Source organism: Somniosus microcephalus, chromosome 14 (genome assembly GCF_052327205.1).
Source record: "Somniosus microcephalus isolate GS21.2 chromosome 14, FLI_Smic_1.0, whole genome shotgun sequence".
Classification (NCBI taxonomy): domain Eukaryota; kingdom Metazoa; phylum Chordata; class Chondrichthyes; order Squaliformes; family Somniosidae; genus Somniosus; species Somniosus microcephalus.
This window is the reverse complement of record NC_141000.1, coordinates 105,517,562-105,532,883: the sequence shown is the minus strand read 5'-3', so window position 1 is coordinate 105,532,883 and position 15,322 is coordinate 105,517,562. Positions and strand designations below refer to the sequence as shown.

The window sequence follows — 15,322 nt, the reverse complement described above, 5'->3', positions numbered from 1 at the left end:
ACTCTGTATTCCAATATCCAGGTCATTTTTATATATCAAAAAAAGCAGTGGCCCCAGCACTGACCCTTGGGGAACACCACTGTCTACCATCCTCCAGTCTGAAAAACAGCCACTTACCACAACTCGCTGTTTTCTGTCCTTAAGCCAATTCCTTATCCAAGCTGCCACTGACCCACCTATTCCATGAGCCTCAATTTTGTTAAGCAGCCTTCTATGTGGTACTTTGTCAAGCGCCTTCCTAAAATCCATGTAAACAATGGGATTCTCATTACCGTTACTACTCCCTTGTTCTGTGCATTTTTAGTCAATTGAATAAATGTTTTTGTCTAAACAGTGGGTAGTGCTGACTGCAGCACAGAACTGGTTTGGAAGGATTACTGAATCTGATGGTGCTGGAGAGCTGAATTAGTAAACACAGTTTCTGTAGAATGTCCCTTGGGTTTATCTATCTTTAGTGATAATTCATCTCCCTGATACTCGGCCTGCCTAACTCTATCGAAGGAATATCCTACAGCGCTCACTGTTTTTAAAAAAAAAAAAAAAAATCAGCAGAATTATAGAGCGGAAATGCTTTTGCTTTAGTGAACAATTATTTGATTTAATTAAAACTGGTTTCTTTAAAAAGACTTTTTTTTCCCAGATCACTGCTTTGGTTTCTAATTTAAATATGACCTTCGACTGGACTAAGCAGCCCTATGGACTCCGCTACTGCTAATAGCGACTGGTTGGTAATGCGGTTGACGGCAGGTAAACACAGCCGTGATCCAATTGTAGGTTTTATGTACCAAGCCATTTTACTTTAATTTAAAAAAATGCTGACTCTATCTGAAGTTGATTTGAAATTTTGTTTCAAGCATTCTTTGTGAATTACTTGACCATGGTTTTACCAGTACTGCCAACTGTTCAAATGTGGAACAATATCAGTTGTGTGGTGGGTAATTCTGCAAAAGTTTTGTATGCTTAAAGGGACATTGCAGTTATTGTTCTAACATAACCGCAAATAGGCGTAGATCTGATTTTTGAAAAACCTACACTTAAAGGAGATGGATTCCTTAATGCTTGTATCGTTAATAAAGTTTTTAACAGTTGTACATTGTACTGAAATTGATTATTTCACAGTACTTGAAAGATAGTCAAATGGGAATTGAATTTGTGCCAACACTCCCGTTTAGCTTGTGGACAGGCTGCAGCTGGATCCTGTTCCGGCTGCAGTTTGACTGTTTACTGAGCAGCCACCCACAGATATCGGCAGTTCACTATTGCACATGTCATTCCAACAGATCCGGCATCTGACTAAAGGAAGATTGTATCAGTTGGCACTAGGAGATCAATTCAATGAGTGTGGTTAAGGGGGTGTGGGGGGGGGTGGTGGGGGAAATAAGCCTTTAGTTCCTATTTAAAAAGATATACAGGCTTAAAGGCAGTAAAGAAGATGTGTTTATTTAATAATGACATTAAATTTTCCATGTCTTACAGTTCACTTGTGCAGTTTGAAAAGTTCTGCATAACAAAATATTTAGGGAGCATCACCTTTTTGATTCCTTTAAAATATTGGCATGAGATCTTATTTACAAATGGACTACTTGTTCTTATCGAAGATGGAGCCATCAGCTAAAAGTGTGGAGCAGACATCTGTGATAAATTGTGTATAAGGAACTGAATCTTCAAGATAAAAATGTAATAAATCTGACTTAATGAGCATCCAGTTTAGTTGTGACGCATGGTAGCACTAATGTTTAAGTTTAAATTTAAAATTCCAAATTCTCTCAGCTGACCTCTAAATATATCTCAGAAAGGTGTGTGGTTTATTGTGTATATAACTTACTGTTTTGAATGCAAAAGACACCTGATATTTTGGGTTGAATGTTTTGTAAGTGTTCTTGTGGTTCAACTGGAAATGACCTTATCTTAGATCAGCCAGTCGACATTGATTGAATGGAATATGGTTTAAAAAGTTGCAATAAATAGCAGCTTCATTATTTATGAGAGAGATTGTAGTGTGCCAGTGGAAATATGGCTGGTGTAGGAGAGATGGATGATAAAGCAGGAAGTGCTGATAATACTTTAATGTGCAGGAAACCTATGGTTTTATCCTCAGGAGGACAGACATTTGGGTTGGATTTATTATTTTAAGTCTTCGAGTCTCTACTGCAATCACGTATAGATGGTGAGGGTGGAATTATGATGGGGTGTACAGTTTCTTAGTCTGACCTTATTAGAAAGATAAAACGTTTGGAAAAATGAGCTGCTGGACTTAGAGAATCATAGAAATTTACGGCACAGAAGAGTCTGTGCTGGCCGGAAAAGAGCTATCCCGCCTAATCCCACTTTCCAGCTCTTGGTCCGTAGCCTTGTAGGATATGGCATTTCAAGTGCATATCCAAGTACAGGAAACTCTCGTTTAAACGGCACCTAAATATCGGAATTCTCTTATTAACCGGCAAAATTCAGGAGTAGGTTCAGGTAAGTTTTACTGTATATTAGTGGCCGTGTAACCGGGGTTCCTGCACCTGTGGCCTCATAACGGGGACTCCTGGATCTGTGGCCGTGTAACCGTGTTGTGAATCGTCTCTGAACTGCCTCCAATGCAAGTATATCCTTCCTTAAATAAGGAGACCAAAACTGCACCCAGTACTCAAGGTGTGGTCTCACCAATACCCTGTATAGTTGTAGCAGGACTTCCCTGCTTCACTTGAAATGCCATATCCTACAAGGCTACGGACCAAGAGCTGGAAAGTGGGATTAGGCGGGATAGCTCTTTTCCGGCCAGCACAGACTCTTCTGTGCTGTAAATTTCTATGATTCTCTAAGTCCAGCAGCTCATTTTTCCAAACGTTTTATCTTTCTAATAAGGTCAGACTAAGTAACCGCTGTGTAACGGGGCTCTCGTACCTTGGTAGGTATACCTCTCCCGTTATCCGGAATTTTTAATCAACCGGCACCACCCCGGTCCCGTAGGTGCTGGATACCAAAGAGTTTCCTGTACTTTAGTTGATAGTGTTTGAGTCTCAACTGGAGGGGTCATAAGTTTGAATCCCACTGTTAACTGGTATTTGAGAATATTTCTCCTTCTTGGATATGTTTCATCTGTTTTTACCCAGCTTATTGGATGGATCACTGCATAATAGAACAGTGCTAAACTGCAGGAGAAAAGACCTGAAAGACTCAGTCCTAACTCAGAGAAGAACTTATCTTGCTAAACTCGCTGTGCAATAGGAGTGATGGGTATAAAGAATTCTTCATCCTAGCTCCTAGGATTGTGGGCAGTGGAGCTTTGGGCTTCCAACTAGAGGCTTCACTCTGGAGTCGGTTCATTCACACTACAACTTTAAAAGAGAATTCACCTTGCACCAATGTTAAAATTGTGTAAATCAATCCTGGCTCTTGGTCTTCAGTGACTTTCAGACTTGACTGCTCAAGTTGGCTTCTGATGGTTATCCGTGAACAGGAATGGGGGAAAGCAAGTTGTGCAGAGGACTCAAAGAATCTGCAAAGGGATATAGAAAGGCTAAGTGAGTGGGCAAACATTTGGCAGATGGAGTATAATGTGGGAAAGTGCGAGGTTATCCACTTTGGCAGGAAAAATAAAAAAGCAAATTATTATTTAAATGGAGAGAGATTACAAAATGCTGCAGTTCAGAGGGACCTGGGGGGCTCTTGTGCATGAAACACAAAAAGTTAGCATGCAGGTACAGCAAGTAATCAAAAAGGCAAATGGAATGTTGGCCTTTATTGCAAGGGGGTTGGAGTATAAAAGCAGGGAAGTCCTGCTACAACTATACAGGGTATTGGTGAGACCACACCTTGAGTACTGGGTACAGTTTTGGTCTCCTTATTTAAGGAAGGATATACTTGCATTGGAGGCAGTTCAGAGACGATTCACTCGGTTGATTCCTGAGATGAGGGGGTTGACTTATGAAGAAAGGTTGAGCAGGCTGGGCCTATACTCATTGGAATTTAGAAGAATGAGAGGTGATCTTATTGAAACATAAAATACTGAGGGGGCTCAACAAGGTAGATGCAGAGAGGATGTTTCCCCTCGTGGGGAAATCTAGAACTCGGGGGCATAATTTCAGAATAAAGGGTCGCCCTTTTAGAACTGAGATGAGAGGAATTTCTTCTGAGGGTCGTAAATCTGTGGAATTCTCTGCCCCAGAGCGCCCTGGAGGCTGGGTCATTAAATAAATTTATGGTGGAGCTAAACAGATTTTTGCAAGATAAGGGAGTGAAGGGTTATGGGGAGCGGGCAGGGAAGTGGCTTTGAGCCCAAGATCAGCCATGATCTGCTTGAATGGCGGAGCAGGCTCGAGGGGCCAAGTGGCCTATTCCTGCTCCTATTAAGTTCTTCTGTTCTAAACCTAAAAAGAGAGAGGGGAGGAGAAGAGATTATGTAAATAAAGGTTAAAATCTTTAGCATATTTAAAGTTAACTGTTTCCTGCATCAATTTCCATTGCTCTCTATTGTGTGGAATCTGTATATTGTTATTCAATCAAATCTCTACTTGTTTTTGAAAAAAAAAAGTTGATTTGTATTTGTCATGCTTCATATGGGTAATTTACTGGGAATTAACAATAGATACAGAGAAATTTTAAACAACCTTCTGGCCATGTAACTACCCCTTCACACTGCAGAAGAGCCGTACTCATGAATCTATCTTTAATTAATTATTTTGCCCTCCACTCTTATCATTGGACACTGGTTTGTGCGAGAGAGAGATAAGCTTGTTCTCTTGCATACTGTTGGTCTGTGAGCTCTCTTTTCTGTCAGTTTGCTGACATTTCTGAAATTGATTTATATCTCTAGTCTTCCTGCAGTTGTGAATTCTGTTAGCGCCAATCTAGAAGGGCCCAAGTGTGCTCCAAAAATTGTGAAAACTAGGATGGTTGCTGCTGATATGGCAAAGCCCCAAAGCACAAGTCAAACTACAAAACTACTCATACTCCTGTAGCAAGATGTTGACTAAGATGCATAAAGAAAGAAAGACTTGCATTTATATAGTGACTTGCACGACCACTGGACATCTCAAAGCACTTTACAGCCAATGAAGCACTATTTGAAGTGGAGTCACTGTTGTAATGTGGGAAACGCGGCAGCCAATTTGGGCACAGCAAGCTCCCATGAACAGCAACGTGATAATGACCAGATAATCTGTTTTTGTTATGTTCATTGAGGAATAAACATCGGACAAGATACCGGGGATAACTCCCCTTGCTCTTCTTTGAAATAGTGCCGTGGGATCTTTTACGTCCACCCGAGAGAGCAGACGGGGCCTCGGTTTAAAGTCACATCCGAAAGACGGCACCTCCGACAGTGCAGCACTCCCTCAGCACTGCACTGGAGTGTCGGCCTAGATTTATGTGCTCAAGTCCCTGGAGTGGGACTATGAACCCCAACCTTCTGACTCCGAGGCGAGTGTGCTGAGCCACAGCTGACACTAAATAAGTAATATTCATCTGGATTGACATATTGGTCTAAGTTGGCTGCACTGTGAACTCGGCACCGAGCAAGCACACTCGGAAGCCAAAACAACAAAAAGGAGCAGGATATGGCAAGATCCCAGAGTCATTGGCATAGCTCAGTGTTGAGAGAGACCAGTTGACCCAGTCCCTGAGGCGGTATTTTGCTTAGGTATGCGTAGCAAAATAGTATTAAATTATCAGTGTCACGGAGCAGATTGGGATCACAGGATGTGACTTCCTTCACCGCTGTCCTTTCATTGGGAGCTAAGACTAGTTGGGTCCCTCTGACCTGCCCATGTAATCGCTCCTGCAGCTGTGCCTTTTTAACTGGTGCCCTTACTGGGTTTCTGCAACATATTTTCTGTTAATAAAGGGAATAGCAGTCATATCAAGTTTGCTCCAGATTGGATTGAAAGGCCTTGGTCTCTGGACTAAGGAACTACCTTTTATATACAGGTGAACTTCACTATAACTACCCCCCTCGGGACCAACAGAGAAGATTGTTATATCCTGGTGTTCACTGTAGTAGGGTTTGGTGATTTGCTGCATCAGTTGAACTTTTTTTATGTTTTTAAAAGAAAAGGATACAGTGTACACTGCTTCATGTTATTTGTGCTTTTCTCAATGTATGTTGTGTCTATCTTGTTAACCAGTCCAAAAAGATCCTCAGTTCCAGGTAATGACTGTGTAAAGTTTTGCACAGTTGCGATTGCCTTTCTGAACTGATCCAGTGAAGGGATAACTGGTTCTGTGCCTACCACGTCCTCGTCACCAGAAGTTTCCTCATCCTCTCCCCTGATTCAGTGATGTCCTCATCGCTTCTAATTGCTCGTGTAGGAGCTTGGTTTCTCTTCAGATTCAATTTACTGTCATTTTGTTCCTGAAATTCTGAGCGTATCATATCCCAAACAGGCGGCATCTCCTTCATTTGGTCACCGTTTTTGTGCAGACCATCATGTTTAAAGCAGTTCACGAAACCCGTTTCTGGCACATGCTTCCGTGCCATTGCTTAAAGCGATCCGACCCAACACAGAGTTCTTTGCACAGTGTGGCTTGCGATTTTCCTTTATGGTCCAAATCGTCGATGATTTGAAGTTTAATTTTCAGAGACACTGAAGATCTCTGACTCTGCATTTTCACGCCCATGCCTGTTGCCTCATTGCAGTTGCCTTCCCCCATGCCCTTTGCCTCGTTTCAGTTTGGGTGAAGGTCCTCTTATCAGTCAACAAATGTATAAGTCGTGCGGGATTCCCACTACAATAGGTTACCCTTCAGTTAGCCTCACAACATGAATTCCATTGTTGTATCCGGGTCGATCCTGTAAGTTTTCGCTGTAGTCGGGTTGATTTCCATTGAAAATATTGGGTCTTGCAACTGGGCTCGTTAAAATTGGGTGTTCGTTATAGTGCCATTAGCCTGCAGGTGTCAATCCACAAAGCTGCTTTTGATGCATTTAATGCCAAGTGATGGTCATTTAAAATGGCTCCTTAAATGCCTAACCAAAGGTGTTGTTGCTATGCTGCCCAATCCTGCTATATCAGCTTTGAAGGCTGGACTTGGCTGGTTCCAATACTGTACAGATTGTTTAAGCAGGAGAAGCCATGGGGTTTCAAGGAACTATTTCCCATCTTGAGCCCGTAGACAAATTGGCCGAGGTTCCAAATGTGTGTGCCCCTTCTTGGAACCTCCCTGCATATAAGGAAATGTCGAAATATACTGTACATAGATTGAAATATACTGTACATAGATTGCACATTCTTTACAAAGATTCATCCTTCTGTATATTCCCTCCGCCCCACCTCCCCAAAAAAAGTGGCATCTGTTGTGCATTCACAGGTCTCTATCTTATTCAAAAACCAAAACCTTCTGGTATTTGATTTTTCTGATTACATGAGGGTCTAGCATACATGCCAACCTAGAACATTAGCAAAAGCTGACCAATAGCTTAAAAAAAAAGCTGGAACTCTTCACTCTCTCCCCCACATTATACAGGAACTCTTCACTCTCTCTCACACATTATACTGGAACTCTTCACTCTCTCCCACATTATACTGGAACTCTTCACTCTCTCTCCCACATTATACTGGAACTCTTCACTCTCTCTCCCACATTATACAGGAACTCTTCACTCTCTCTCCCACATTATACTGGAACTCTTCACTCTCTCTCCCACATTATACTGGAACTCTTCACTTTCCCACATTATACAGGAACTCTTCACTCTCTCTCCCACATTATACTGGAACTCTTCACTCTCTCTCCCACATTATACTGGAACTCTTCACTCTCACTCCCACATTATACAGGAACTCTTCACTCTCTCTCCCACATTATACTGGAACTCTTCACTCTCTCTCTCTCTCTCCCACATTATACAGGAACTCTTCACTCTCCCACATTATACAGGAACTCTTCACTCTCACTCCCACATTATACAGGAACTCTTCACTCTCTCTCCCACATTATACAAGGAACTCTTCACTCTCTCTCCCACATTATACAAGGAACTCTTCACTCTCTCTCCCACATTATACAAGGAACTCTTCACTCTCTCTCCCACATTATACAGGAACTCTTCACTCTCTCTCCCACATTATACTGGAACTCTTCACTCTCTCTCTCTCTCCCACATTATACAGGAACTCTTCACTCTCCCACATTATACAGGAACTCTTCACTCTCACTCCCACATTATACAGGAACTCTTCACTCTCTCTCCCACATTATACAAGGAACTCTTCACTCTCTCTCCCACATTATACAAGGAACTCTTCACTCTCTCTCCCACATTATACTGGAACTCTTCACTCTCTCTCCCACATTATACAGGAACTCTTCACTCTCTCTCTCCCACATTATACTGGAACTCTTCACTCTCTCTCCCACATTATACAGGAACTCTTCACTCTCTCTCCCACATTATACTGGAACTCTTCACTCTCTCTCCCACATTATACAGGAACTCTTCACTCTCTCTCCCACATTATACAGGAACTCTTCACTCTCTCTCCCACATTATACAGGAACTCTTCACTCTCTCTCCCACATTATACAGGAACTCTTCACTCTCTCTCCCACATTATACAGGAACTCTTCACTCTCTCTCTCTCCCACATTATACTGGAACTCTTCACTCTCTCTCTCCCACATTATAATGCAAGCTGAATGCTGTCTCTGGTTTTGCAAATGTACTTAAAGCAGAAACTATTTAGAAAAATCTGATGGTGTGTGTGTGGGCTGACGGTCTGTGGGGTGGTTAAAGAATGCGCAACATCTTTAATATTGAAAAGAATTCTGTTCAGACAGTTTCACCGCATGTAGTTTGAGGAAATAAATGTGACAATGAATTCTAAATGTAAATTAATCAGCAACAGCTTTGCCAGGCCCCTTTTAAAGCCTTTTATTTCTTCTCCAACACTGCTAATCAGTGTGGAAAAAACCATTTTGTACTGTTGCCAAGGCCTGCAGAATTAGTCATTAGGCAAATTTGGTTTACCAAAGGGAATGAATTTCTAGGAATAGTGTGTGTGACCAGCCACAGTGATTACTTTAGCCCTGTAAATAGAAATCCAGCACTAAGTAAATGTTTATTTTCTGTTTGCAGCCTTATCTTTGTATGATATTGAACCACTGGATTTCCTTATACCTTTTCATCTTGGTATTTGCAAACTTTATTTTGAATTACAAGATGGAAAGTTACTTCACACAACATGCCTGTCTCCTTGTAACTGATTATTTTAACCTAAAGCAACTGTGCAACTGTATAATTACAAGTGTGTAATTATGATGTGCATTATCTCTCCACGCCCCCCAACAGAAACAGCAATATAATCAGTAGAGGAAGCTTTACTTTTTACTGCTCTTGAGAGCGTGTCATCATGTTCATTGAATTTATTGGCCGGAGTCATTCTGGTTGGGGTAAACTGGTGTGCTTTTTGACCTTTTTCTCTGTTGACTGCAGTTCATTTAACAACTTGGCATGAATAAGAATGTACCTTAACCAGCTGCAGGTATAAGATTAGCTCAAGACCTTTGCGAAGCTATCAAAGTCCATTTGCAAACTCAGGGTGCTACACAGCAGCAGGCAGGTGGGCACCATTCCATTTCTTTTCAGTGGAAGCTATTTAATTTACTTGTTGCTTGTTTTGATGTGCACTTTTGCAAAATGTTTAATCGAGTCTCGGGCCGAGAAACTGGTTCCGCGCCAGCAATCGGCGCTAAGTAGACCGGCGGCCTGGAACACGCTTCCCGCCGGCCTCTGCCCAAGGCTCGCTCCAAATTGGGCCTCGGGCTTCATTTCCATAAAGTCCGGTGAGCTGCGGGCGCCAATTGGGCATCTCGATGCAGCACGTCGGTCAGCACCTTCAACCGCAAAATTGGCTGGCTGGAGGTTGGCCCGCAAGTAGGTCCTGGGAGCTGGGGTGGTGAACTGGAGAGGGGAGTGAGCCCAGGCTGACTGAGGCCCACGGTACTGTTGCTCTTGGCTCCACATTATATATTTAAAAAAAAGACTTGCCCTGTTGTCGGCGGTCTCCAACGGTCCCTTTTTAATAACTGCCGGCTAAGCGGCATGTAGACCTGGAACAACTTGTGCACGTGCAATACATGTTTCTGCCGAATTTGGGAGCAGAGTTCTCTAAGGCGCGGGCCCGTGATTAGCAGACTCAAGGGGCCCACCACCTGTTTCAGATCGTGCATGGTATGTTGTCACCTGAAATTCATCCCCTGAACACTCCTCTGAAAATCGGGCACGGCATGGACTAATTTCTCCCTCATAAAATGTTACAGCAGAGGAAGGAGGCCATTCGGCCCGTTGCATCTGTGCGGTTCTCAAAGAGCTCATTTAGTCCCTTGTCTCTTTCCTCCATCCTTTTTTCATTTTTCTTTTTCAAATAATCCACTTCCATTTTAACGCTATTATGGATCTGCTTCCACAACTTATTTTGAACATTGATATCAAATCTCCTCTTTTCTTTCTGTTGTTTTATTGAGACGAGCCCCAGGTTCTCTGCTCACTCCTTGTAATTAAAACCCCTTCCATTTTCTTAGTAAATCTCTCAACCCTCTTCATGGCCTTCATATCCTTCCTAAAGTAAGGCACCCAAAGCTGGACACAGCATTCTAACAATGGCCTCACCAATTATGCATATAGGTTTATCATTTTTTTTTAATACTCTTATTATAAAACTTAGGATCCCATATGCTTTTCTTTCCAACTTGTGAATGTAAACCCCTAAGTCTCTCTCCTCTTCTACTCCTTTTAAAGTTTTACAATTTACTGTAGTATGTATTTCTTCTCCTTGTACTTCCTCCCAGAAGTATCGCCTCATATTTTTTCACATTAAATTGCTTCATTTTCCATCCTGTCTCATCCTGAAGGGCTCTTCACAGTTAACCACGCTCCCTTTTTATGTTGCCTGCAAATTTTGATACTGTGCCCCCATACTCAAATTCAGATTATTTTTAAAATAAATTTCAGAAAAGCAGTGGTCTCCACTTTGACCTGTGGGGGGACACTTCTTTACTGCCCTTCATCCAACTTCCTATCCATGTTACAATATTCCCCTTAATATATACCTTAATTTTACAATCAAACCTTCTCTGTACCACTCCATGAGGCTGATTTTGCAATTCCATACGCATAACATCCACTGCCTTTCCTTTATCAATGCATTCTGTTTTTCCTCAGAGAACATGTTAAATTTGTTAGACACGACTTGCCCTTTTACTTACCCATACTGGCTCTCCTTAATTAGCCCACATATTTCTAAGTGAGTATTCATTTCATCCTATAATAGTTCACTGCCTTTGTTAGGCTGACTGGTCTATGGCTCCCCAGTTTCTCCCTTCTTGAACATTGGCAGCCTTAGTCTTGACACAGCTTCCATATCTGAGGATAAAAAAAAAAGACTTGCATTTCTGTAGCGCCTTTCACGACCACCGGACATCTCGAAGCACTTTACAACCAATAAAGTACTTTTTGGAGTGTAGTCACTGTTGTAATGTAGGAAAGTTAAAAAGATTGTAGTGAGAGCCTCTATTAAACTTATAAGTCCCTAAAGTTTAGCGGAACCATTGAGAGGGCTTTGAGTGCTGGGATGGCCCAAATTCTATAGTGTTTTCTTGCTTTCTCTCCTCTCCAGTAACAAAAACACAGAAAATGTGTGAAATCACAATCCTGTGACTTAATGTGGAGTGTTGGTCGTTCTAGTCATAGCAAGATGTTGAGGTACAGTTTCAGCAGTTTTAATGTATCAGGTGTAAATAAAAACGATCTGACTTTCAGCACTACCAATTTCTGAGATGCTACTCCTCTTGAAAGGTTTACAGCCCAAGCACACCTGCTCCTTTATAAGTTTTGATGATGAAAGAGATCGAGAATATGATGAAGCAGAAAAAGAGTGCGTATGTCAGATTGCAAATACTGTACATCTGAGAATCAGGCTATATATAGAAAGGTCAGAGGAGAAGTGAAAAAGAAAATAAGAGGGGCAAAAAGAGAGGGTATGAAAATAGAATGGCAGCCAACATAAAAGGTAATCCAAAAGTCTTCTATAGGCATATAAATAGTAAAAGGGTAGTAAGAGGAGGGGTGGGGCCGATTAGGGACCAAAAAGGAGACCTATGCATGGAGGCAGAGGATATGGCTAAAGTACTAAACGAGTACTTTGCATCTGTCTTCACCAAGGAAGAGGATGCTGCCATAGACATAGTAAAGGAGGAGGTAGTGGAGATACTTGATAGGATAAAAATTGATAAAGGAGGTATTTGAAAGGCTGGCTGTACTTAAAATAGATAGATCACCAGGAGCGGATGGGATGCATCCTAGGATGCTGAGGGAATTAAGGGAGGAAATTGCGGAGGTACTGGGCATAATATTCCAATCCTCCTTAGATATGGGGGTGGTGTCAGAGGACTGGAGAATTGCAAATGTTACACCATTGTTCAAAAAAGGGTGTAAAGATAAATCCAACAACTACAGGCCAGTCAGTTTGACCTCGGTAGTGAGGAAGCTTTTAGAAACAGTAATCAGGGACAAAGTTAACAGCCACTTGGACAAGTGTGGATTAATTAAGGAAAGCCAGCATGGATTTGTTAAAGGCAAGTCATGTTTAACTAACTTGATTGAGTTCTTTGAGGTAACAGAGAGGGTTGATGAGGGTAATGTGGTTGACATGGTGTACATGGATTTCCAAAAGGGGTTTGACAAAGTGCCACATAATAGGCTTGCCAGCAAAGTTGAAGCCCATGGAATAAAAGGGACAGTGGCAGCATGGATATGGAATTGGTTAAGTGATAGGAAACAGAGAGTAGTGGTGAACGATTATTTTACGGACTGGGGGAAGGTATACAGTGGTGTTCTCCAGGGGTCGGTACTAGGACCACTGCTTTTCTTGTCTTGATATATATTAATGACATGGGTGTGCAGGGCACAATTTCAAAATTTGCAGATGACACAAAACTTGGAAGTATAGTGAAAAGTGAGGAGGAGATAGACTTCAAGAAGACATAGATAGGCTGGTGAAATGGGCGGACACATGGCAGATGAAATTTAACGCAGAAAATTGTGAAATGATACATTTTGGTAGAAAGAATGAGGAGAGGACATATAAACTAAATGGTACAATCCTGAATGGGATGCACGAACAGAGAGACCTAGGGGTATGTGTGCACAAATCGTTGAAGGTGGCAGAGCAAGTTGAGAAAGCAATTAAAAAGACTTATGGGATCCTGGGCTTCATGAATAGAGATATAGAGTACAAAAGTGTGGAAATTCTGATGAACCTGTATAAAACGCTGGTTCAGTCCCAACTGGAGTACTGTGTCCAATTCTGGGCACCACATTTTAGGAAGGATGTGAAGGCCTGAGAGAGGGTGCAGAAAAAATTTACGAGAATGATTCCAGGAATGAGGGACTTCAGTTCCGTGGATAGACTGGAGAAGCTGGGGTGGTTCTCCTTGGAGCAGAGAAGATTGAGAGGAGATTTGATAGAGGTGTTCAAAATCAGGAGGGGTCTGGACAGAGAAGATAGAGGGAAACTGTTCCCATGGGCAGAAGGGTCAAGAACCAGAGGACACAGATTTAAGGTGATTGGCAGAAGATCCAAAGGCGACGTAAGAAAAAACCTTTTTACGCAGCGAGTGGTTATGATCTGGAATGCACTGCCTGAAAGGGTGGTGGAGGCAGACTCGATCACGGCTTTCAAAAGGGAATTGGATAAGTACCTGCAGGAAAGAAATTTGCAGGGCTGTGGGGGAGTGGGACTAGCTGAAGTGCTCTTGCAGAGAGCCGGCATGGGCTCGATGGGCAGAATGGCCGCCTTCCGCGCTGTAACCATTCTATGACTCTATGATCCCTAGGTTGCAATCTGCCTGCTACCAGAAAAAAATCAGTTCTTTTAATATATCTGATCTCTGGACAGTAGTATGGCATTCCATCTGGGGAAAGGTGGCTTTCCATATTGTGGCTGCTTCTTTTACCTGCTGATCATGAAACGGTATCTGTGGCAGTTACAGAATAGCCTTAAACAACAATGTTGTGGCTTCAAAAGATTGTTGGGCAGTGAATTACTTTTGTGTGGGGAATGCAGCAGATTGGGATTAGAAGTACAATTTATTTATTAAAGCAAGGTTTTGCTTACCTGATAATTCTCGACATTTAAAAAATTTATTTATGAAACCAGTAGTAGAACAGGAATCTCACTATATTCCTGATTTGAGATGAATTCACTCAGCACAGAAAGAGGATTTAAAGTTGAACCTTCCCATGCATTTTCCCACTAAACCATTTTGGGACTTGGGAGGGAAATGTAGGAGAGACTTTACACTAGCAGCGCCCTGCCTCTCTTCCGCGGCCATGTTCGCGCCCGGGTGGCCCTGGAGATGGAGCACGCGGTGTCCGCCGGCACGCTTGAGGCCTTCTGTGACCGGTGGGCACCGCGGGGACTGGAGTGCATCATCAACCCGGCCAACCAAATTTTAATTTAATTTGTAAAGTTTTATTGATTTACAGATAATTTGTTTTAACCACCCAATCAAAAGAGTACACTAGCAGCACATATTAATGCGGTGTTTCTGATCGTGTTTCAGTTCTCAAGTGGTTGAGGGCATTAAAGGCTATAGTCACTTGAAAGGTAGTCATTTATTTGAAGTGAGTTTGCAATGCTTACAATATTTTGTTTGTTTCAGATACTACTTGGTGGATTTTGATGCCCCGCCGACCATTATCCCAACCATGTTGGATCATTTGGGGCGTGACATAGACGTAATCAGACCTACGATACTCAAACACCGAATCCTCGAGACTGACGAAACCTGCCCAGGATTGATCCAACCCGACTACGAGGTTAAGTTGCGATCTAAAAGGAAATGATCTTGCGTCGTAGGACAATGAACTATTTAAAAGAATATTCTGTATGAAAAGCTATTGAAGGGGTACTTTATTAAAGATGAGATGTTTTGAATTTCTGGTGTTTTTTTTTAGCATCTTGTTTGTTTATCTGCCAGCGGGTACATTTTGAATTTTAAAATTGTATTTCTCCTGTTCTACTCTTTGTGTGCTCATTCATGCAGGGGTGCAATTCCAGAGGAGCCAGCCTACCTTCCCACCCCAAATGCCACCTTTGCATATCTGAGCCGAGCTGGTGCGTGTTGGTGGGCTATTAGACAGTGAAGGGCATCCCAGCTGAGCCTGATTCTTTTGTCATCTGATCTCCACACGTGGATGCGGTGGACAACAGTAAAAATGTCCTCACCAGGTATCAATATGCACATTTTCCAACACTGGTCACTGGATAGAAATCAAGAGTGGTAACCCTGGAGCGCTGAAGCCGTTTTGTACCATTCAACAGCCCCCTTTCTT

General features: G+C 42.2%; 1 protein-coding gene across 2 annotated transcripts in view; it reads left to right on the top strand.

Moving 5' to 3' along the window:
• Positions 1-14,924, top strand: part of mrps6 (mitochondrial ribosomal protein S6) — a 111,016-nt gene extending 96,092 nt beyond the window's left edge. For both annotated transcript variants that reach the window (XM_086007107.1, XM_086007106.1), the window contains exon 3: positions 14,650-14,924. In XM_086007107.1, coding sequence (XP_085863233.1) covers positions 14,650-14,833 — 184 coding nt within the window. In that variant the 3' untranslated portion in view covers positions 14,834-14,924. The remainder of the gene's footprint in view (positions 1-14,649) is intronic.
• The last annotated feature ends 398 nt before the right edge of the window (positions 14,925-15,322 follow it).